General features: G+C 38.8%; 1 protein-coding gene across 1 annotated transcript; it reads left to right on the top strand.

The window, feature by feature from the left end:
* The first annotated feature begins 493 nt into the window (after positions 1 to 493).
* On the top strand, positions 494 to 24,268 carry RAB12 (RAB12, member RAS oncogene family). The gene is made up of 6 exons (XM_064433883.1): positions 494 to 884; positions 12,382 to 12,442; positions 20,123 to 20,261; positions 20,763 to 20,852; positions 21,771 to 21,875; positions 22,157 to 24,268. The coding sequence occupies exons 1-6, from the start codon at positions 641 to 643 to the stop codon at positions 22,268 to 22,270; spliced, it is 753 nt and encodes a 250-aa protein (XP_064289953.1). The 5' UTR covers positions 494 to 640; the 3' UTR covers positions 22,271 to 24,268.
* Positions 24,269 to 24,536: the final 268 nt, after the last annotated feature.

Raw genomic sequence — 24,536 nt, 5'->3', positions numbered from 1 at the left:
CTTTCTGTGCGTCCACTCCCCTCGCTGCCTCTTGTCCTTTTTCTCGGCACCACGGAGAAGAGCCTGATCTTCTTGGGACCCCTCCCTAGATATTTACACACACCCTCTCAGTCGTCGCTTCTTGAGGCTAAACAGCCCAGATCCCTCAAACTTTCGTCGTAAGAGCAATGCTCCAATCCCTCAAGGAGGATGGAGACCTCGCCGTCCCGGCAGAGGCAGCTCGAAGCAAGATCTGGCTGCGGGTCACCCCAGGAGGGGGCCGGGGCAAGGCTGACCCCCTGAGCCACACTCCGCACGCCACTGCCGGTCCCTCAGCGGCCCGGCCGGGGCAGGACAGGACAGGACAGACCGAGCCGGGACAGGACAAGCCGAGCGGGAGCGCCCGCCCCCGGCCCCGCGGCTCGGCCCGGCGCGGCTCCGGCGCGGCAGAGGGCGCTGCGCGGGCGGGCGCGGGCCTGGGCGCGCCGCTCCCGGCGGCGGCGCAGTTCCCGTTCCTGTGGCTGTTCCCGTTCCCCTCGGGCAGGGCCGGGCGGCGGCCGCGTCTCGTCCTCGCTGCCCCCTCCTCCCCGTGCCTCGCAGTGGTCGGCGCCGGTGGCGGGGAGGGCGGGGAGGGAGCGCGGCGCCGCCGCATGCATCGCTGATGGAGCCGGGCTCGGGGCTGCCGCAGCGCAGGGCGGGGGGCGGCGGGCTGGACCTCGGGGCGGGCTCGGCGGCGGGGTCGCCGGCGCTCTCGGGGGGGCAGTCCCGCCGCAGGAAGCAGCCGCCGCGCCCGGCCGACTTCAAGCTGCAGGTGATCATCATCGGGTCGCGGGGGGTGGGCAAGACCAGCCTTATGGAGCGATTCACCGACGACACCTTCTGCGAGGCCTGCAAGTCCACCGTGGGTAAGGGAGCGCGTCCTGTCCCGTCCCGTCCCGGGGGAGGGGGCGCTCCTCCCCGCGCTGCTCCGGGGCCCGGCCGTGGGAACGCGGGGCTCGGTGCGGCGGCCGCCCTTCCCCGGCCCCTGTCCCGCCTTTTCCCGAGTGCGGGCCCGCTCCCCGCCTGCCTGGCATTCCCTCCCAGACCTTGCCCCGCTCCGGGGCGCGCCGTGGTCCCTGTCCGCTTCCTGCCCGGGGCAGCCGGGCTGGGGGTCCCCGGGTGGGTTCCTCGGCCGCGGGAGGCTCAGGGGCATGGTTGGTGCCAGACTTCAGCAGCTCTTCGTGGAAAGATCGTGGATGTCCTGGTTACCTTTGCGAGTTCTGAGAAGCTGCTGGGCTCTCCTGTTTCAGCCTGGCTAACGGCAAACAGTTTAAAGAAAAAATTAGGCATGGTTGGCAAAGCAGGTTTTTGTGCTTAAGTCTTAGAGGTTGCGTGAAAGGAGACACAAGTATTTCAGGAGCTGGAAAGTTGCAGTGTGTATTTTGTGTACTCTTCCAATGTATTATTCAAGTACTCTTCCAGACCGCAGTCAGATGAACTCCAGATGGCTGCTATGGCTTCGTGAAGAACCCCCCAGTGATGTTAGATCCGAGGTTGATGTTTTTTTGTCTTGAGACACTGCGTGTTTGGCTCTTTATGCAGCTAACTAGAGAGCAAGCTCCTAGTTCTGTAGTGTACTGCCTTATTCATGATTTAGTCATCTCTGCGAGTCTCAGAGGTAATTTAATGCCTGCTGTCTTTTAATACACAAGTGTGTAAAGGGAGGAAAACAAGGTAGTTATTCTGCGTTGTTATTAGAGTCCTATCCTTGGGGTTGAACTCTTGAGTATTGCAGCAAGGTGGTTGTTAAAGTCTGTGTCACTGGAAAATATGTATGCTTAGCTTAATTGTAGCTTGGAATGTGAGGGAATTTAGGCATCTGATGAAAAGTGATTGTATTGCTTTTTAGACGCTGAGTTATTAATATCCAAAATTATCTTTCTGTGAACTAAATGATGCACAGTTACTCATACTTTTGTTTCAATGTGTGTTTTACCAGTTATTTAATTCTTTCCTAAGCTAAGAATCCAGATCTGGTACTGCAGATTAGCACTGTTATGTTGATAAGTTTTTTTAGTTCGAAGTTGGCAACTTAACCTTGTAGAAGTTAGAAAGACAGTTTCAGAGGCATTAATACTCAAGGGATGTGTTGTGATGAAGAAATGTTGATGGCTTGTCTGGATGAACTGATTGAATTTATGGTACACCTAAAGTACAATTAATAGAGGAATGCATTCCGTATAAATTCTCCAGGTCTAGACATTGATGTTAACTCTACTGCATCTAGTTTAGGTTGTTAGTTTAGGTTGACCCACATTAAAGGTTCCGTCAGGTCTGGGCTGGTCTCTCTAACTGGGGTTAGTTTCCTGCTGTGAATCTTGGGAAGTCAGGGGAGGTGGTCTAGACCCGGTCCAGACTTCCAGGCTGGTGCCTTTTCAACAAAACTGATTTCCTAAATAACTGAGACAGTGATTTAAGCAGAGAAGCTTCCTTGTTTTAGGGAAGAAACAGGAAATAAGTAGTGATATGCTGCTAGACAGAAGGTTACGTAATGTTTGTTGTACAAAATGTGCCAACATAAAGCAGCATAGGGAAATCAACTTGTGCCAAAATACATGTAGAAGGACTTGATAGTAATGGCATTCTTTCAAGGTCCTGAGACTAAACTTGAGAGCTGTTGAGATTCCCCCAGATCCTTTGACTGCTAAATGAAGGAGCTTTTCATACTTTTCACAGTCAGCACATACTCTGATTTTTTTGCACTATAAAGTAAGAAAAAGTAACCTCTGCTGTTTACATTTCATATAGATTAAAAATAACCCACACTCCAAAACAATCTGAGTTCAGCCTCTAATACACAGTTGAAATCATAAAGCTCTTTCTTTGTCATCACTTAGCTGCAGTGGTTTTCAAGAATTTGCAAGTGGAGAATGTGTTTTGAGACATCAGTGAAAATGCTGTAACTGATCAAGTTTCATAAACTGAAGATACCTTGAGATTAAATTTGAAACGGCCACGTAACCAACCAAAAAACTGCATTTTGTAGTATGTACCTTGTATTAACAAAGCTGTATTTAAAACGGAATGCTGGAATACATTTTTACTTCCTTATCTTGGTATTAATGGTCTCAACCTTACTTTCATGCTTTTATACTAAAACCCGTGGATGTATAGGACCCAAAGAACAACATTTAGCCCCTTAAGCTTTTGCATGAAAGCAGAGGCTACTCAGAGGACTTCCTCTGACAGTGGCAGAACCGCAAATGTCCAAAGACCTTTTCTGTCTTCTGCCCCTCAGTGCTGACAATAGTGCCATGTTAATGAAAAGTGGATTATTTCTGCAGAAAGGAGTAGGTGTGGATTAAATTGAGAAATACACACTATTTAAATGCTAATTTAAGAAGACTACATTGCCAAATTGGTAAAGAAAAATCTGTAATGAAAACACATCAACATGTCTTCAGTCTCTGCTCAGATACGGAACTTCTTTGAAAGTGTTCAAAAATAGCTTGGCAGATTTCAGCGCATTATTCATAACAGCACACAATGTGCTGTTGATCTAAAATTCTTTTGATGTATTTATTTTGGGCATTATATTAGTTGCATGGAATATTGTGTCTCCTTAAATCTGGTATTTACATAGCACTGAGAATACCCAATATGCTCAAATATTTACTGATTTTTGAAAAAGGTAAAATTACTCTCTCCATGCCAGTGTTAAATCCACTGTTTTTCTGTAATGAGATAATAACTTGTTCTGGGGTAATATTAGCTTTGTCAACAAACATAAATCTACACTTCTGTTTTTTTAAGTAAAATTTGATCTTCATTTATTATTTGTTGCCTGCATTATTCACACAGGAACAGAATCCAAAGCTATCACTTGAAGGTTTTCCAGAATTGAGAATTTTAAAAAATATGCACCAAATATGGTGTGAAGAAGAATGATCTTTCCAAGGGTAGTGGATAAATGCTCATTGCCACATCTGTTAGAAGATTCAAGCATGGGAGAGAAGAAACAGTGTTTGCCTCTGCTTCTTCCACCCTGTTACCTCACCTCAACTAGTTCTTATCATGAAAGAAATACATCATAATTCAGATCTCCATAGTCGTGATGTAAAATTTCTATATTAATATAAATATTTTTAAAGGGACTCTTTTTCAACAGAGTCCCTTTATTAAATATTCAACAGCCTCTGTACTCTTCCCACCATCTGTCCAGCTGCTGCTCAGTCTCATGGTTCTAATCCACCAATTCTTAGTTCATTCCCAGTCTCCCTGCTGTTTTTCTTCCATGACAGAATTCCTGTACTCAGCAGTATTTCCTGTCGATCTAATTTTTCTGCAGACATTACACTTCTCTCTTGGTTTTTTTCTCTGAACCTGAGGTTCCTGCTCTCCCAAAGGTGAGGCCCTGCACTGACTCACCTCTTAGGATGCTGATTGTCCTGGTCCCTCAAATTAAGTTGGGTTCCTCAGCTTTTCTTTTACATGCTGGCTCAGTATGTGAAGTCTCTTGAGGCCTCGTCTTATCTTTCAGCTCTTTTCCACCAGGTCTAAAATCATCCCAGGAAAGAGGCCTTGCCCTTGGTAATGCCAGTGCAGTTTATGTGCCTTGTGCATTGCTGGCTGGTTTAGCAGCTGTTCATAGGAAACCAAAGTATCGCATGTAGTAAACACTAAAGCTTCCTTCTGTCCTTGTTTACAAGCAATAGTGGAGTTTGTAATGGGAAGGGTTGTTGTGGATCGAGATGGGAAATTAGTGACCAGTGATCTGTTCTGGGCCTGAGGGATCCAGATCAGTGGCATGTAAATGCATTGTGATGCAAGACTCCTTTGACTTTACAGAAATGCTCTTTGACCTTGTTTCACCTTCATGTGAAATGATATGGAAGTCTGAAACTCCTGAGATTTACAGAGGTCCATAGCTTTTCCTTCCAAGTGGTATTTTTCTTATTATTTATTTTTTAAATACCCATGTCTGTGCAAAATTTCTAGTGTCCATCAAATAAACAATATCAATAGTGAAAACTTTAGCTTTGTCTTCTATCAGAATGTTCTTAAGTAAGGCAACTTCTGTCTTTAGTATATAGACATTTATATATGGTATACAAATATATTTATATACACCTTTTTATGTGTATATATACATATGTTTGGGGTTTCTGTCACAATTCAAACCTGTCTTCATTCTCTTTGTCCTTAAAAAATGGGGGCTAACAACATAAATGTTCAGTTTAATTCCCATAAGCTTGTCATATAACATAATGATTTTTTCACTTAAAAGTATCAGACTACCCACTTTTAAAGTATCTGTCATTTTTCAGAACTGCCCACTAAGTTACTCCTCAATCTTTTTAGTTATCTAATCTGTACTCTCACAGACACTCTAAACGTAATATGTGGCTTACTAATAATTTGATTGTTTTTTTCAGGAAATCAAAAATATCTCTTAAAAATAAATTTAGTAGTTTGATGTAATCTGAGATGAAGAATAACCTATAAAAATTTTTCAGAAAATCATCCTGAGTCAACTGAAATAACATTCCTTTCTTTGATACACTTGTGTGTGCCTGTAAGCTTTCTGACAAGTATAATTCATTTTAATTCTTCAAACATTTCCCCCCACCTTCAGTAAGATGTCACTGAAAGCTTACTTGGTGTGGGGAGAGGGGAGAAAGAGTAGATGTTTCTTAGTTTACCACATCATGACAAAGTAGCAGTAATATGTTCTTGCTTTAATCAAGAAATAGCTCTTAATGTGAGAAATTTATGCTGTTACATAAAAAAAGGAAGGAAGTTTTGATGAGGAATAAGTAATTCTGTGAGAATTGACTGTTCTTACTTTTGCATATCCAGGATGCTAATACATCTGGTTTTATGTACTGGCTTTTTCACTAGTGCAGTGTAGTGTAAATAAACCATACCCATACCTTGTTAATGGTGTGCTGCAGTTTCTTGCCAAACTATAAACAGAGAGGAGCAGGAGGCTGGAAACTCGCAGAGAAAAACAGTTTTGTCTTCCAGAAAACCTTAAAATAATTAGGGAGTATATATGAACCTCCTTGTTTGTCTTTGGAGGTGCAAATTATGACAGAGGCCTGTGTCCCCTGGAAGCTGCCTTTTACCTTTAGGAGCAGTGTAGTTACTTGTAATGGACAACATAGAGACTCTAGCAAGTGAAAACACCTGGCCAGTTGTTGTTTGCCCCAGATGTGCCAGCTAAGTGTATTTTGCAGCATTTGCTATAGTCAGCAATGGTTTGCTATGCATAATCATTTGAATCCTCATAAATGAACAAAACTGTAGTTTAAACCAGGAAAAGGTAGGTAGATAATATAAATTATTAGGGTTTAGGAATAGGGTTTTGTGGAGGTATGGCATTTTTAGTTAACAAGAGGTTACAAGAGAGTAAATTTGAAGTTGAACTGTGTTTTTTTTGTTTGTAAACTAGATGTTAACTTCAGCTGACAGAAATATTCAGGCACTGGGTTATATCAACACTACAGGACTGTCAGATAGCCTTGTAGTCCCTGGCCAGGACATATATGAGAATACACAAATAAAACAACAGGCAGAGTGAAGAGGCCACTTGAATGATGTCAAATGGGGAGTTAGGTTTGCAAGGAGACTGGAATGCAGCTGTCAGACTCAGTCTCTGCTGTGAACAGCTGAGCGTGTCATTAGCAAAGAAAAAAAAGAAAATAAGGCCATATGATTCTAAGGGACTTCTGGAAGTTGGTTAGCAACACTTTTACTGCTTATTTTTGCTGATATCCCAAGGAGAGGGAAACTTGATACCCAAAACAAAATGCTTATAGGTTCCATCTTCTAAAAATCTGGATAGTGTTGCTCATGAAATAACCTTTCTTTTTCCATTCAGTTTTCCCTTCAGGCCAGCTAGTTGTTGATCAGTATCAGTGCTTTTCTGCTTTATAATCAGAAGTTTGAAAATAAATCTTGTTCATGAAGCCACAGAGAGACTTACTCCTTCCAATTTCCTCTTCCACCTCATTCTGTTTGACAGCATTTTGGTACATGCTTTGAACTTAATATCCTAAATAGTATCGGAAGCCTAGGTTTTCTGAAAGGCCCTATGATTTATTGTCCACAATAAAGTAATTATAATTCCTCCTTTCTCACTGGATTGGGAACTACCAGCATCTGAAATGTTATAGAAGCTGTATATTGGACATTCCAAAAAAAAAAAATCAATTGATTACACCTTCAGCATTTACTCACTCCATGGATATTACACAGAAAAAAAGAAAATTGGTATCTGTTTCATTCTAGTGTGTAGCCCAGTTGCCAGTTGAGGTATGGGTACACTTTTATTTTAGGCAAGCAGTCTCAAATGTCTGCATGTTAATCGTTCTAGAATTACATGCTTGAAGCTCTATGGACAACGTACTTTACCTGCTTCTAAAATAATCCCCAAACATACTTATATCTGACTTAGCACTAAATGATTACAAATCTCTTCTTTGAAATTTTTTAATTTGTAACATGCATTTTGAAAGAGGCATTTCCACTTTGGTGTGTTTTAAAAACTGCTTGCCCTAGAGCTCAGTTAAAATAAGACAAAATGGTTTTGGGTATTTTTTCCTGGTAACAGTTTCTGTAACCTTTTCCTTTCCTCCCTATGTGCCTTTTGTTGTTGATTGCTTTCCCCCCTCAAGCAGGATGATAGAAATCAGAAGGGACGATCTTGAATATCTTTCCATTGACTTTGGCAGTTTTGGGATAGGTGTAAGTATTTTTTTTTAGTTACAGACCAGGATGTAATAAATATGGTTTTTACCTCAAAACTCATGCAGATCTCAGTTATCCAATGTAGCATAAGCAAGAAAAATGTTTTGCATAATGGTGTCAGATGTCCAGATTCAATAACCTCTCATAGTCTTCAAATTATATATCCGTTTTAAGGATTAATTGGTATATAACCTGAATTTTTAAACTGATTGTGTTTCTTTAAGCATGGTCTGATTATCTTTCACTGATTGAATTACTTTGATGCAAATCACAAATAGGCCTCTGAAAATTGAATCCATTGGCATTGATTTTAGTTAGAGGGGGTTTTTTTGTGCTCTATTTACATCTGTTTTCCCAGCTCTTCCATTAATTTTGTTACCAGAAAATCTTGTCCACTGAAAGGTCACACTGTGTGCATTAAGCAAAACTGTTTCCACTTTCTTTTTCTGTCTCTTATGAAGGGAAATTAAAGATTGCAAATTTAAACATAAAATGCATAGTAAGAAGTTTCTTTACTATTTTATTTCTATACAAATACTTTTAGCTTTAAAGAGAAAGGCTGCACCCAGTTATGTCTTTCAGTTTGTGCTTTGGCAGATAATCTCTAGTTCTGTTTGGGATGAGAAATTAATGTAATGTAGTCAGTTCTGGGCTAGGATTCATTTTTGTAGGATTTCTGTCTCAAGTTTGAAACAGTCTCAAGTTTGGTTCATTGACAATCAGAGATGTCATCCTCAGTGACTTGCCCTTATCTAGAACTTCATTAGTGTGCTTCTATTTTGAGTCTCTGTTCTCTTTCTTTTAAGGCTGTTTAGTTTTAAAAAGAGTGCAGTCAGGTTGTTTGGCTGTGTGTTTAATATACTTTTAAACCCTTCTGTCCTGGTAGCCCTTTGTTTTTCCTGGAGGAAGCATAGCTTCAGTTGAGCCCATGGTGTAACAGATGTTCTTTGCACAGAGTAAATTTTTCATCCAAAGTGAATGTGCTGCTAACAACCATGGTGCACATTAAATAAAATGTTGAAAATCCTTAACTTATGTTACACACACCAGGTTAGTGTTGCTGTCCTTAATGCCTTGTTTTACATGTGTCTAGCCTGTGGGGAGAGCAGAAATGCTCCTTTGCAGTTTTAAGTGGTAGGGCAAACTCAATTAATATCCCTTCAAACACTTAAATAGATGCAAAATCAAAAACCCAATCCAGAGGCTGAGATCTGTATTTTTGTGTTTTTTTCATTAGTTTTTTGTAGGATGTTTGTTTGGACTCCTGAAAAAAGCCTTTCCAGCAAAAAATGAGGGTCAAAATGTGATATCCAAAACACATACAATTTTAATCTGTAAAATCCATAAAAAGAGAGATGGTGATTTGGATTTACTTGTTGTCTGAGTGCAATAATTTTGGAATATTACGGATTGCCTGTTGTCCATGCAAGCCTGATATATAAGAGAGAAGGCTGACTTTTTAATGGGAGGGGAGACTGTAATAAGCCTTTTGGTTCCCCTTACATCACTGTGACCTGGCAAATGGCATGCTTCAGTATGGTCATAAGCACATGCACTTGTCAGATTTCCTGGCATGTGTATATTTCTTTATTCACTGACAATTAGCCCAGCAGTGTTTAAATGCAAGCTAGGTAGCATGCAAACCACTGATAGTTTGCTGGTATTGTAGGAGCTAAAGAGAACTTTTGAAAATCCTTTCTTTTTATAAGATATGTTATTCAGATTTAAAGCAATTGTCAACAGTAATTGTTGATTGTTCTGTTTTACTGAACTATATGTAAAACCATGCCAGAGTAATTGTATAGCAAAACTTTTCATTTAGCTATTTCCATTAACATATGTCAAGCTAAATAATTTCTTGCATTGACCTTTTTCTTAACTCAATGCAATATTTGAAATTGAAGTGGAAAACAAATTATTGTGTTGTTTTAATTGAATTACTAATTTGTATGTAAACTTGAAGCACTGGCTTTGGCAGTCTGTGGTGAAACAGGCTAATGAAACCTGACAGGCTTAGGAATTTGTTTCTTCGTGTGCAAAAGGAAAGCTGCCAGATTTTTTCCTTCAGTATTGGCAGACATGAAGCTTTTGGTATTGTGTTGATGCTTGCAGAGCAGAACTAATTATAAAAAGTAATTGAGCAACCTTGCAGAGTTCTGGCACTCTGTCTGACTTAAGTGTTAAATGATTCAAAGAATTCTATCGAAGACCCTGTCTGCTTTTCCAAAACTGTTACTTGTTTGTATTATTCCTTGCAAAATTTCCCAGTAGGGAAATATTTCATGGTATGACTTCAAGGTGATTAATAGAAATATCTGCCTTTAAACTGAGAATGCTGGTTTTGAAACTGTCTCTTTAATATGTAGTCTTTTTTCTACTTTGTTTTATTCATATATTGGACCTTGTAGTCCCAGGAAGTCCCATGTTGAAAATGTGGTTTATTACAACAGTAGGATTTTTCTCTCCATAGTTAATGATTTTCATTTTTTTAAATATAATAAAAGCTTTTTGCCTTTTTTTTTGTTTGTTTGTTTGTATAAGACAGCAGTGGTTTGTATAAACCACTTCTATAAAAATATTTTCGTTTTGTAATTTTTGAAACTTACATGAAATCCCTGTGGTGGTTTTAACACTCAGCATGGGATCAGAGATGATTTAGACTTTTTTCAACATCAAATGAATGGCAAATCATATATTATGTTTTGTATGACAGAATAGCAGGCTTGGGAGTTGGGATTGAGATGTCTGGGCAGTTGCATTCAAACTTCCTTGAGGACAGGAGAGGTTTGAGGCAAGCAATTCCAGTTAATTAAGTAAAGTTCTATCTTGGAGACAAACCTATGACTATTAAGACAATTGCATTTTATAGTTAAAATGCATTTATATTGAGAAACAGCTTATAACAGTAGAAATGGATATGTGTTTATTTTCAAAAAATATTATTAGAATAGAATTACAAGAATTCTCATTTCACACACTTTGGAGACTAGAACATAGCTGGATCATTTCTCTTCTGCATTTGCACTAAGACAGAATTGTCTTTTCAGAATTGTACAAAAAGATTTCTTGAAGTTTAAGATTAATAAATTCTTTGAAATTTTAATAATTTTAATTTTTATCAATTTGCGTATGAATACTTGAAAATTTGCATTAAAGGTTTTGACTTTTTAGTACAAATGAGTTTAACACATTAACTCCTGGGGTTTGAAAGAGATATGTGTTTGTAAGTGAAGTACGTGCATCATGTCCTGAATATCTCTCCAAGAATTGGTGATTAAGTGTGCTAGAAACTATTAAGGACATGGAGAATGAGGACAAATGTCATGGTGTGATGGCCATTACTTTTATCAATATGCAATGTGCAACTGCAGGCTGTTAGAGGGGATATTTGTTTAGGAGAATGAAGGTCAGTGATCCTTCCATTTATTTAATCTGGCTGAAAAATGTCCACCTGCTCTGCAAACTAAAAATATGGACATAATGGCCAATATCAGTCCCTTCTGTCAAAGTTTAAATTCAGTTCAATTCTTAATATCAGCAGGGACACTCAGCTTTTACCAAGGGTAGTGTTTGGGAAAATGTGTAGTTTTTGTTAGAGAAAATAAAAACCATTTTTCCTCTTCAGTTTCATCCCTGTTCTTAGTTTACAATTGTATTTGAAATGGCAAAAGTGTTTCTAACACATTATGCTTCTACACTTCTGTGTGAGTTTTAAGTGTATGGGTCTGAACCATGTTCTCATGTCTTTTTATTTCTCCTTTTTTGATTTTAGCTGTTAGGAGGGATGATGTGTAGAAGGATGAACTGAAGCAAAAATCTTCTTACAAATGTATCCTAAAATGAACAGGATCACAATCTACATATCTTTTATATTCTAGGACATTTATTCCCTGATACATTTTTGTAGTTAAGGTGGTAATCTTTTGTGTCTAGGTATTGTTTGACCACAGTATGTCTTATGTGTTGCTAGCCAGCATTATTTTTTTATAAAAGTTAAATCTTTCTGTTTAACAAAGTCTTCATGGTTCTATCTTTGATATTTAGCATGCATTCAAAATGTGCCTGGAGTTTTGAGATGACAAATAAAAGTACCATACAGGTATAAAATAAATTTTAAAAGTCAAATACCCTCTTTGTATATAAGAAGTTTTCTAATTTGCAGGACTTAAAAATTACAGTCTTGACAAACTTCTTCATAAACCAACCTCAATTCCAGCACTTTACTACAGCACTTTAGAGATGCTAAGCATCCATCCTGGAAGCCAGACCTATACTGTTCCTGCTTCACAAACAGCAAAACTGATGTGGAGGGATTGGTTCTGCTCCATGCCTCCAGGGCGTCTGTGCCAGCTGGAAGTAGAACAGGCTTGTCCTTGCAACAATCATACTGTGCCTGTTGTTTTACTGTTGTGTTGGGTTTACCTGCTGCTGGAAATTTTGCACTAAGTGGAAGATTTATGTTGTGGTGCTGCCCAGTTGGATGGCTCACAGGCTATATAGTGGTTGTCAAATCCCCATGATGTTCCTGAGTTGACTGTAGTGGTGCAAACCCTTCTGCTTGTTCAGAGTGTTACAAATTGATCTAAAAAAAAGTATCAAAAAATAATAATTGCACCCTCATTACTTTTGCTTCTTATTCCTCCTTTTCTGTTTACTGTATTTTATTTATAGGTGTTGATTTTAAAATCAAAACAGTAGAGCTAAGAGGAAAGAAAATTAGATTACAAATCTGGTAAGTAAAACAAACGTGCAACCAGCAGTATGTTTTAATTTTTATGTTCTAGCATGAATTAATATGCTTGTCTAATACTACTATTAACTGTTATAAGCTGGTTTAGCTCTTACTCTATTACTTCTCTCCTCCATTCCCACAAGACTTAAACTAAACCAAATAGCTCTTAGATTTTTGTGAGGGTAAAAGGAGGAGAAGGAGAGATGAAGTTAGAAGTAGGGCATGAATGTCATTACTGAAATATTAATGCATCACAGAGGCCTTGAGCCCCTTTTCCTGCAAGAATGACATCACCTACATAAGAAACAGGAGTTCTACAAACAACAAAAGTTGATTGTGTTAAATAGACACTAGAGAAAGTATATTTTGTTTTCTTTATTTTTCTGGACTGATTAAAACTGACCTTCATTGTAACAGCAATTATAAAGCAATTGTGAAGTATTTTCTAAACTGTTTTTCTGAAACTTGGTATAGGCAGTGCTGTTTCTTTGACACTGTTTTTAAATAACTTCAAAGTGAAGGGCATTCAAGACTGAAGTAAATCATATCCACTCTAAACAGCATGGAAAAATAAAGCAATCCCATGCAAATGAGACTATGCCTTTACTGGTACTGGTGTCCTACTACAGAAAGCTCAATGTCTAAGCTAAACTCCTCCTTTCTGCAGTAGGCTACATGATTTCTGGTAATGGTTCTCCATGTTAGTGATTAATACTACTTTTTTGTTTAGAAATTATTGAGATAAACGCTTCTTTGTTTTGCAGAGTAGTACAATACATAAACATAACTATGAGAGAATAAACCAGCTATGTTCTATACATTAATCTGACATACTACTATGTAGAAGCTTAGCTTTGGTTTATTAACAGTGTGTGATGCATAATTAGCATTGTAGTTAAACTGTTTAAACTGCTAACAATCCATAGAGGGGGAGGAAAGCTCTAAATACTCTTTTTATTACACTTCTGGGATATTCTGGTAGTTTTTCGTTCTTAACTACATGGATGCAGTGAATTCAGTTTACTAACTCCTCTTGGCAGGTCACCATCAATTCTGTCTGTCACACCATGTGTCTGTCTTGCTTCCCTCTGAGTTAACTGCTGCTTCATCTTTGGTCTCATCCGTCACCTAACACTTGAATGTTAGTGGCATGTCTTCATTCATCTGTCCCTGTTTGGAAACCTATGACCACAAGACTGGCAGTTGAGCCAGCAATTGTTAGCCAGGGTCTGCTGGAGCTGACAGAGGTAACAAAAAATTCTGATGTGGAGATGCTGATGTATACCTAATTTACATTCTTACTGTGAAATGTACTAAGCTTATGAAAAAATTTCTCATGTTGAATAAATATATTATAGGAGTGAAAATTTTTGGAAAAGAGATGTTTAAACCATTATTTTCCACATATTGAGAATATGCTAGTAAGATATAGGACACTTTAAAACTTTAATTTAAAAGCTGATAGGTTGTTAAGATGTGATAATTACTCCTATGGGAAGCCTTACTAAAGTGGCAAGGAAAACACAGTGTAAAGAGATAATATTTTAAAATATGATAAAATTAATGAACATAAATTTATCATCCTGCTTCCGAGTGTCACTTTCTCTCCACCAGTGGCTGTTAAAATGTTGTTCTTAATCTTTAAAACTGCCTTGGCATGCTTCCAGGTTTTTTAGAAAAGCAATTCGATAAGCGTGACTTTTGCTAATTAACTCTAAATTCTGTTGTGTATGTTGTTGAGCCTACCTATAAACTCTTACTATCACAGAATCATTTAGGTTTAAAAAGACCCTTAAGATCAATGAGTCCAACCATGAACCCAGTGCTGCTAAGTCTGACACTAAACCCTGTCCGCAAGGGTCATGTCTGCATGTCTCTTAAGGTGACACAACCATTGCCCTGGACAGCCTGTTCCAGTGCTTGACAGTCCTTTTGGTGAAGAGATTTTTATTCCTAATAGCCAATCTAAACCTTCCCTAGTGGAGCTCGAGACTGTTTCCTCTTGTCCTGTTCCCTGTTACTTGGGAGAAGAGACCAATCCCCACCTGGCTACAGCCAACTGTCAGGGGGTTGTAGAGAGTGCCAAAGTCTCCCCTGAGCCTCCTCCAGGCTAAACACCCCCAGCTCCCTCAGCTCCTTCTTGTACTTCCAGTTGTTGGATTGAAGAGGAAGGCAGTTTACCAAGTCAAACACTTGGAAGTTTAGAAATGCAGACTTCAATTGCATGGCTGATCATAAGTCACTCTCCTTTCATACCTACACAGTGACAGAATTTAGGCTGCCTCATACTTCCAGGTAGTGTTACAGGCTCCTGGTAGTGTTGTGTACATTGATTGCAGTAACTTTACTACAAAAAGACCTGTTTTGTTCAGTGAACAGATAATTTTTGAAGTTTACACTTATCTGTTTTAATGGCTAAAGGTACATCTCAAAGCATGAAATTTTGCTTATTTTTTTAGTAATCTCATGATTCTACTTCTGGAGTCAAGAATGGTTTTCAAAAAGTTTACTTTGGTATTTTTATGGTCACTTGACCTGTCTCTCTCCTAACCACTATCAGTAGAGTGTTTTCCACAAAGCTCTACCACTTGAGATTATCAAAAGATACATTAAAACAATATTGAATATTTCAAGCGATTAGGTGTGCAAGACGTCCTTTTGAAAGCAGCATTCACGCCTGCTGCTGTAAGAGGAGTAGAATACAAAAGGACTGGTCTCCTGTGTTCCTTTCATAATGGGGAACTGTGCCCTGAGTCTGCTCTCACCTCTAGCTTCCTGTCTGGTCCCTGCTTCCCTTATTTCCCCAATTTCCAGTCAGGAAACAACCTTCTACTCTTTAGATTATGCAATGACAGAGCTTCACTGGGGACACAGAGTAGTATCCACCTGTTCTGCGCCACCTGGAACAGTTAGGAGCGTCCCTTGGGTTGCCAAAAGTGTTAGGATACAGTAAATCAGCTTCTGCCTTGCAGTTCTAGTCTGACACAAGCTCCTGTGCCCTGTGAGAAGTAATACCTGCATGCAGCTGAAGTCATGAGGTAGAGTAACCAGAACTACTGGATAGTGTACGTGTCCAGGTAAATCCAAGCATCTGTGAATCAGCGCTTCTTCCAAGCTGGAAAACTGGATCAAATAATAGGAGCCCCTCACTGGTGCTTTGAAGCAGGACAGGAAGGTTTCTGACTGTGCCCTCTCAGCTGAGTAATCTGGGCAGTCGCTGACACAAGCAGCTGACACAGTCACTTCCAGCTTCCCCTCTGAGAGGAAGGAGCTGGCTGTGGGAAGCAGTGCTGCCCTGCACTGCACCCGGCTCCTCCCTGGATAGCCAAGGGAGCGCTCTGTTACCTCTGCAGGTTTAATGCTCAAGGTAGCCAGCGACCTGGGAACAAAACAAGCTTCATTGGCTTCTGAAGGTGTTTTAAACCACTGCATTCTCATTAAAAATTCACATTCTGCCTGCTCTGTTTTCTAAGAGACGGTTGTCTTGGGAAGTACCTGTTCTAGAATATATAAGAATGTTGTTTCTTTGGTTCAGGACCTCGGAAATAAATTATTTATATAATAAAAGATCTTAAATATATTTATGGTCTATGGGACCAAAAAAAAATCTGTTTTTAGAATTGACCTCTAAAATTACCTTAAAGCATTTTTTTAAAATACTTCCTGTAGGTTCCATAGAAGCATAGAGCATGTGAAAGTGCTAAATTGGTGTTAAGTTTTTATGTAAGTTTCAAAATATTTTCACTTCTATTGCCACTTTACCTCACCACTCATAACAAATAAATTTAACTAGTGAGCCAGAGACAGTTTTAAGTCTGTCCATGTGTTTGTTTCAACTTGTTTGGATAGACACAGAGAGCATTTATGTAAAAGAGAAATTATCCAAAGATATTTTAATGAAGATTAACTGTATTTGTATTGTGTTTTATGCAGTCTGCCATAGAACATAACAAACCACCACTTGAAAATGGGCTTTGTGTGATTTTTTAATTTGCTTTTGTTTGTTGTATGTTTGTAATTTTGGAGTGATGTCTAGTTTCTGTTTAGGAAGCAAAAAACAGTCAAGCCGTTGGATTCTGTAATTGCAGATTATAGCTGGTTGAGGAGTCATACACTGCATGTTTCTGATTACAGATTAGAAAGACCAACACTTTTCATTTAGAAAACTTTCTTGGAAAAAAAATCAACAGAAGAAAACTGCTTTTAGCATTAAAAAAGTAATCTGATGGGGTTTTTTTCAGTTATGCCAAGTGCTTGTTTAAGTTGTAATAACTTATTTGAACTTCTGGAGTTTAATTTAATTGGAATTAAATTGAACTCCCTTCTGCTATTGTGTTGATTTTGACCAGAGCAAATAAAGAACTAGTAGCTCTTAGTATCACTCATGAAAGTCATGAGAGTTAAACAGTGGTCATCTCTTCTTCCAGTTTTCCACTAGTGCTTCAATAGCTATTCTTCCTAAAATGCTCCAACTGCAGGAGTGCAGTTCATCCATGAAAATAGTATAGCAAGAATAATGCTCCAGCCCTGTGCATTAGAAGAAGGCATTTGAAGTTTTATGTGCTTTTAATGTTAGCTCTACATTAGGGGTGGTCATTTTCTCCTCAGCACTGGAAGAATTTCCTGCACATTTTCATGAAAAATATGATGGCACCTAGTAGAAGACAAGATTTTCCATGCTAAAGATGAACTTGATACTCAAACTGCAGTTTACTTAGGTAGCCTGGGGTTGCATTTTAAACTTACTTATAGCAGAAATAGTTTTCCAACTTTCACCTTACAGTTTGAAGACTAATACAATGTAAGGGTAAGCTTAGAGACAGCAAATTCAGCTTATTTTCTTCCACTTTTCAAAGGAAATAAGGGTTAGAATGTCATGCTCACAATCAGACAGCTGCTGACTGGTTTCATTTCCACCTGCTGTAGGAGGAGAGGTGAAGTGTGGGGGAGTCAGTGACTTCAAGCAAGGCGAAGAAAGTCAGCCATAATCCACTGGAATTGGCATGACCAGGTGACAGTCAGTGGTCATCTGGCCATTTATTGTAGGTAGTGGGCAGCCAGGCTCTCCATGGCTGTTCTGAACTGGCCACAGCATGTGGTGTGTCCCAAACAGCCAGGAGCACAGGGTGCAGCAATCTAGGAATGCTGTAAACTTTTCAAGAGCCTGAGGGTGTTGTGGAGAGAGGAGAAGCTGATAGTACCAGGTGGACTTGGAGACAGAGCACTCAGCAGGGCTGGGGAAATACGGGGTTGGAGATAGCTGCAGTGGGAGAGTTTTGTAATGTTGCATAGTTCCCTTCATGGCTTACTTACCCTGTGCACTGAGGACTGCCTTCAGGGAGGGTAGTGGAACATCAGTGTTTTTATAATGTATATACTCAGTGGTCTGGTACCCCGTGATGCAGTGGCTAAAGGTCCTTAGCACTCACCTGAAGGCACAGACAGGTGACTCTGAAATCCCCTCTTTATTTCTGTTTTCCACTCGGGGCGCAGAAAAAAGGGAAAAGACTGGTCAGCAAAACAATCTGACAAACAAAACCAAAAAGCAAGTTTTCTCACTACTCTGAACAGAGATAGAATTGGTGTATTCTCCCACATGAGATTTGCCCTTCCACCTGCCATGTAGTTATTTGTGCTCAGAATGATGGAATTTAAGGTCCCCCACCCCTAATACACTTCATCAGTAGGCTGGATTAGCAACAGATGACATGGGCTGCTCTGTGAGGTCATAATTCTGAGAGTTCTGTTCTTAAGCACTAGAGCATGTGTTATCCATATGTGGAAAATCAACGGTTCATACTAAAATTACTAATTTTTTAACAGACTGAACATCCAAAGCACCTTCCAAAAAATGAATCTGACCATAACAAAGAAGTAATGGAAAAGAATGTGGAGCTACTTGCTCTGAGTAATATTATATATATATATAATTTCAGCTGCCAGAACTTGTATTGCTTTACAAAAAATGCCTCATTAGTGAAAAGAAAACGACCAATTAACCATCCAGAACTGGTCTGCAATACTACTGGTGCTTGACCTTATTGAAACAGACTACCTATTTTCATTTTCTGTATGGTCCCAGAGGTTTATATGAATGTAATTCTGAAGTTCTGAGAGTGGGATTTGAATAAAAATAAAACAGAAATGGACACAATAGGAATTTGTTCTTCTCTTCCCTGTGTTGCAGTGTCATTGGCTTGCAGTAAAGTATAAGTCATTATTTTCCCACAGACTATGAAGCAGAGGTTGCAAATCTTTTTCTAGTAGGCTCTGCTTTACTTTGTAAAATCACTAGCAAGTATTTGTTGCTATCAAGTACACTTGTGGCAATTTCAGGGGCAAGTTAAATACTTTGCTTTGAAACTTGCTTGAAATTCTTAAAGTTTTTATGCAAAGTAAGATAGGTTTGTGATACTCTATTCTACTGCTTGTGCATACAACCTTAAAGGGAATAAATCTCCAGGACAATCAATGTGGCATTTTGTGAACATGACTTTTTTTTTTTTTTTTTGTAACAAGTGTTTCAGGTCTCCATTGTTAATCTCATTCCCAAATTCATTCTCCTCCTCCTTTTGTCTAAAATGTGACTGTTGAAGAGGATTCATTTTGAAGTTTTAAGTCCCGACACGCATGCACACAATCTTCCTCCCTCTGCTCTTAATTTTGATCCATCTTTGGACTTGTTCTAACAGTGCAATTTCAAAATTATCCCTTGACTGTGGGGGCTGAACTCAAGCAGCAAATGCTTGATCACTTTGGAGCACCATATAACCTACTTTCCAATTGAGATGCCAGTCACATTTTAAGACTTAGGATATGCACCAGCTATTTTTTTAGTATAACTGCCAAAAATCCTCCCTAGGCAGGCTTGATGATGTGATTAAAAGCAGTTCAAAAGTTTTCATGGTTCAGTAAAAAGCAACTCTTCTGTCTCATCTACTTTGGAGCAGAAGCCATAGCTAGTATAGGTGACTTAGTGTCGTTGCTGGAAATTATTCTCCAGTGTGAATGCACCCTGTCTGAAATACCTACAGTGCTGACAGTGAGCATGGAAATGTTACTTGCACACCTCAGATAAGTAAACGTAAGGGTGAAAGCCAGGTCTCTAGTGCAAAAGTTGTACCACTTAGTGATTGCTCACTCTTGTCATTCACTTCTGTGCCAGTAGATTTTGCAGTAGTTTTAGAACCATGGCTGAATTGCTGTGGTTGACCCAAAAAGAGTCTGAAAGCTCAAATGATACTGAGCAGTGCATTGTTCATTTTATAGTTGGGTGTGTGGATGTGTTTAATAAGCATGTATCCATTTTTTTCTTTATTTTTTTCATTTTTTCAGGGCAGTTAAAAAAAAAAAAGTCCACAAAACACACAACAAACCCCAAAAACGCAAAACCAGCTTTATCTCCTGGTACATTTTCTTTGGATAGCTTCACTCTCTGACACATGTAGAAATGTTTTGTCGCCTATTTTGGTGAAGTTAGTATGAGATAAATAGTTTTAATATAAAAATGTTTTATGATTGAAAGTACTGCTCCATTTCTTTTTTCTGAAATTCACACATATGGAAGGAAATGTAGTGTCTAATGAATGTGGGAGTGTTATTATTAAAATGTAAACAAAGTTATGCTGTACTTTGCAAATTGGTGAAATATTTGTGCCACTGTTTGCTGCTGCTTCTTAGGGACACAGCAGGTCAGGAGAGATTCAACAGCATTACCTCAGCTTATTACAGAAGTGCCAAGGGAATTATTTTGGTGTATGATATCACCAAGAAGGAAACATTTGACGATTTACCAAAATGGATGAAAATGATTGATAAGGTATGCCTTAAGTATTTTCTTTTAACATGCTTTTTTTAAACAAGTTTTTTTTTTCCTCTCAAATTTACAGCATGTGTTTAGGATTAATAAACTACTGTCACATACTTTGCACTGATTACTTTTAGCCAGGATTTAACATTGATGTGTTTTACTTGCAAAATGGTTGTCCATTCCCTCTTTCTTGAACTAGAATTGTCCCAGTTAGAAGTGTCAGTGAAAATCTGTAACATTGCTCATTTACCTTTGCAGTGGGGGGAGGGGGGTTTGTTTCCTGTCTGTGAAATAAGGTCATTGCGTTCTTAGATAAAATAGAGCAGCTAGTTCTCAAATCACATTTTAAAAATGGAATTTTAAATTGAAAATTTTTGAAATAATGTTTGGGAAGAACATTTACCTATAAACTATGTCATGTGATAGTGCAATTGCCCTTTTTTTGTATTGTGTCTGCATTACAAAATCTTAGTTTCTAGGTTTGGTTAATTAGAAGTGTTTTAATTGCAGTATGCTTCAGAAGATGCAGAGCTTCTACTAGTTGGAAATAAGCTGGACTGTGAAGTTGATCGAGAGATCTCTCGGCAGCAGGGAGAGAAGGTAAGGACAGGCCTAGAGGCAAAGCTGCTGTGGCATTGCTGCTGATGGTCTGTGGCTACTCTTGTTCAGGAGTTGGATGCAGGGAGCATGTTGGGAGTGGTGGTGGTCTCTCAAAGTCCATGTGGTGTTTATTTGTATGTAATGTGCAGTTGTAAGTGTCCCTGCTGGACTAGCGTGTCTTTGGTGTAAAGAAAGAGTAAGCTGCAATTCAGCTTGCACTGTGCCAGTAGTGTAGGGGATACTCCTTCTTGGGCTCTGAAAGGGGACGTAGTGAAGACTTGAAGCACAAATGGAGATCTCTAGTCAGGAAATCTTTGTGGGCCTTCTTTCAGATGTTTGCTTCTCTGTACTATTTTTGGCAGGCAACAGCCCTGCTTTGATTATTGGCTCACCTTTGTTTTCATGTTCCTTTTGTTCTTTTGCAACCCCAAAAGTGTTAAGGAAGCTGGCAAGAGAGTATGTTTGCTGTAGTGTGATAGCACTGTCTTGACCAGAATTATGTCAGTATGGGCGTACACAAACATTTGGAAGTGAAGGCTTATTCCAAACTTCTGCAGGTTTTGCATCTGTACTTCCCTTTTCTACGTTTTGAATAGTAAAGTTGAGATTAGCTGTTCTGAGAAGTTCTTCCTTTTTGGCAGTCTGCAGCAGTACGTGTCAACTGAATACATGAATTAAGTCCAGCAAAATGCAGAGTACTTTTCCAATAAACCTATTTTAAGCAAAAATTAACTATATGTTGCAATATTTTCTCTACCGTGCAGATTCATGATTATTCGTTGAATTAGACTTCCATCTCAGATTTGGGGAAAGTTGCGTGTTTGGGGTTTTTTTAAGTTTTTATGAGGAGGATATATTTGCTGTCTGTCGTTGTTTGCACATATCTTCATGGAGTTATTTTATTTTCTCTCCTATCAGTTTGCACAGCAAATAACTGGGATGCGGTTCTGTGAAGCAAGTGCCAAGGATAATTTTAATGTGGATGAAATATTTCTAAAACTTGTTGATGACATTCTGAAAAAGGTAAAATACTCAGGTGGTAGTATTCCTCTGGTCACACAAATGGTCAGTGTTTATATAATGACTGCACGTGCTTGGGAGGACAGAGAGCAAGTACAGATTGTCAGGTGAAAATTTTGGACAATACATAGTGGGCATGATGCAGTTCACAGACTGCTGACCACTGCATTTCACTAATAAGACCCAAAAGACCCTTAAATTGAGGCTTTGGCTGTCAGTGAACTCTTGAAACGAGTTCTTTCTATGCAGATGACTGTTTACAGGTGATTTTTCTTTTCTTTAAGATGCCACTGGACGTTATAAGAAATGAGTTGTCCAACAGTATCCTGTCCCTGCAACCAGAGCCAGAAATCCCACCAGAACTGCCTCCTCCAAGGCCACATGTCCGTTGCTGTTGACTTTTTACTTCCTCCAGAGTGAAAAATATGAGCAGGAGGGTAAAGAAAGTATCTGTACTACTCTGCACTACAATCATTTGGCAGTTTCTCGTTGCACTTTGTTATTCGAGTCAGAGCTACACACTAACTTGTAAATATGCAAATATGCAATCCTATGTAGGATTCAACTATAACATTTAATTATTACCCCTCTCCCTCACAATGATGTTTCATTCATTGCCCCAGTGTTATAAATACTGTACAGTCGGTGGGGGTTTACCACACATCCAGTTGAGGAGGAGGAGAAATTAAATCTATACCTATTCTTGACATAAATGTTGTAATAGTTCTTTGTTATTATAAACAGGCAGGCAGAAGCTCTTCTGGTATGAAGATAAGTATATGGTGCTTTGCTAACTATTTTAAAGACAAATTTTTTAAAAACAGAGGACTTTATGTACAAAGCTTCCATAATCAGCATTATGTTTCCTTTTAATGTAGTGACAACATTTTTGGCTGTAGCATCCTCTGCTGACTGGATTTATTGAAAAGCTAAGTTTAATTTCTGGCAGTCTTTTATTTATTTTGTTTAATGCTGCACCCTTTCTTTCTGTACCGAGACATCACACCTGGTGCAGATCTAAGATTGCACTTTGAAAAAGCATACATCATTTTCTGCATAAACATAAATTTGGTTACAAGAATCATTAAGTTTCAATAAAAGAATGGAGATATATCAAGCTCTAAAAGAAGGTATAAAAAAGCAATGCTGCTGTCCTAGACAAATTCTTGAGAAAAAAAAAAAAGATGATGCATTTTCCTGTGTTAAGGAATATATATGTGTATTTTTGTCTGGACATCTGTAGGGATGGGGGAAGGGAACCTAAGGTAAAATTATTTTCTTTCCTAATGGTGGAAATTATTCCCATCAAGCAAATACTGTGTTAGGATTTTGTCTGATAATGAACTTGTGAATTATATCTTTGGTATATCTTTTATTAAATGCACTGTTTAGTTTAGCTGTGGTAAATCAGTAGATACATATTTGAATAACTTGGTGTGTCCTGAATGTTGTGGTATTGAAAAACATTGTGGTCTTTCTAAACTAATGAAGTGCAAATAAAATTTTGTATTTATGAATGACAGTGGAACTGCACCTGTTATTAGAATGGCAAGTATCAAGTGATGGGTAAAAGGTAGAATCTGGAATATGGAACAACACTTGTGTTAATTTTGTTATGATTTAGTTTTCTGTTGGACAGTTCTTTAGGTGTAGTGGGAAGAGCAGCAGACATTAGTTGTTCACCTTGGTCGCTGCTCTGTTGGGAGAGCAGCTGATGACCTGGCCCAGCTGATATCTTCAAATAGCATGTGACTGCTTGTCATGCTGTCTTAGCAGGTGGTCGCCAGACTATTAGTTACACTGACAACACAAGTATGAACCAGTCTTTGTCACACTACAGCTTCTCTACTTCGCATTCTCTGGTGCTGGAACCCATTTTGTCACCTTTGCCACTCTTATAGCCAGAACTGGCACTGAACACTAAAGTATACCACTGACATAAACAGATTCTCTCTGTTTTATGGGAGAAGAAAAGACACAACAAACTGTTAATACACACACACAAAAAAGCCCTTATTTCACTGAACAAGCTCTGACATTCTGAATTCAATGCCATGCAGGCCTGTAGCACACCTGGATTTCTACTGAAAAATTAAGGAAAGCATGGTTGATATTTGTGCTTATGTCTTCTGCCACCTTGTGCCTAAACAGTTAGCTATTTTAAATAGTAAACTTACAGTTTACTATCCTGTTGGTAAGATAAGATGAATTTCTAAAGCACTTGTAGGAGTTCAGATGATACTGTGGGCAATAGCAAGGAAGGGAAAATTATGGAAAGTGGGTTTTAACTTGACAACCATTTTATTTTAGCTGATTTGTTTTTATTTGTACTTAGAAACTTGTGATTTTTTCCTGCAGTTTTTGAATTTAATAAAAATTAAGAAATTTGACTTAGATAAATTTCTTTTTGTAATTCTGTGCTGTTTGTATATAGGCAGATTGGGATCTCAGTCTCTTGTACCAAAAATTAAAAACTATTGCATTTAAGAAGGACATATTTATTTGAGTGCTTCAATGTGTTTTGTTATTCATTGGAAATCATAACATTTTCAGGAAACCTGTTTGCTTTCCATCCATTATACTATGAATACTATGAAGAGGGTTTTGTCTCCTGATTTTGTCTCTACAACTTTTATATTAATCAAAACCAGTTTATTTATGCCC

This window comes from Passer domesticus, chromosome 1 (assembly GCF_036417665.1).
Source record: "Passer domesticus isolate bPasDom1 chromosome 1, bPasDom1.hap1, whole genome shotgun sequence".
Lineage (NCBI taxonomy): Eukaryota > Metazoa > Chordata > Aves > Passeriformes > Passeridae > Passer > Passer domesticus.
The sequence above is the reverse complement of the archived record's forward strand: the minus strand, read 5'-3'. Positions and strand labels throughout refer to the sequence as shown.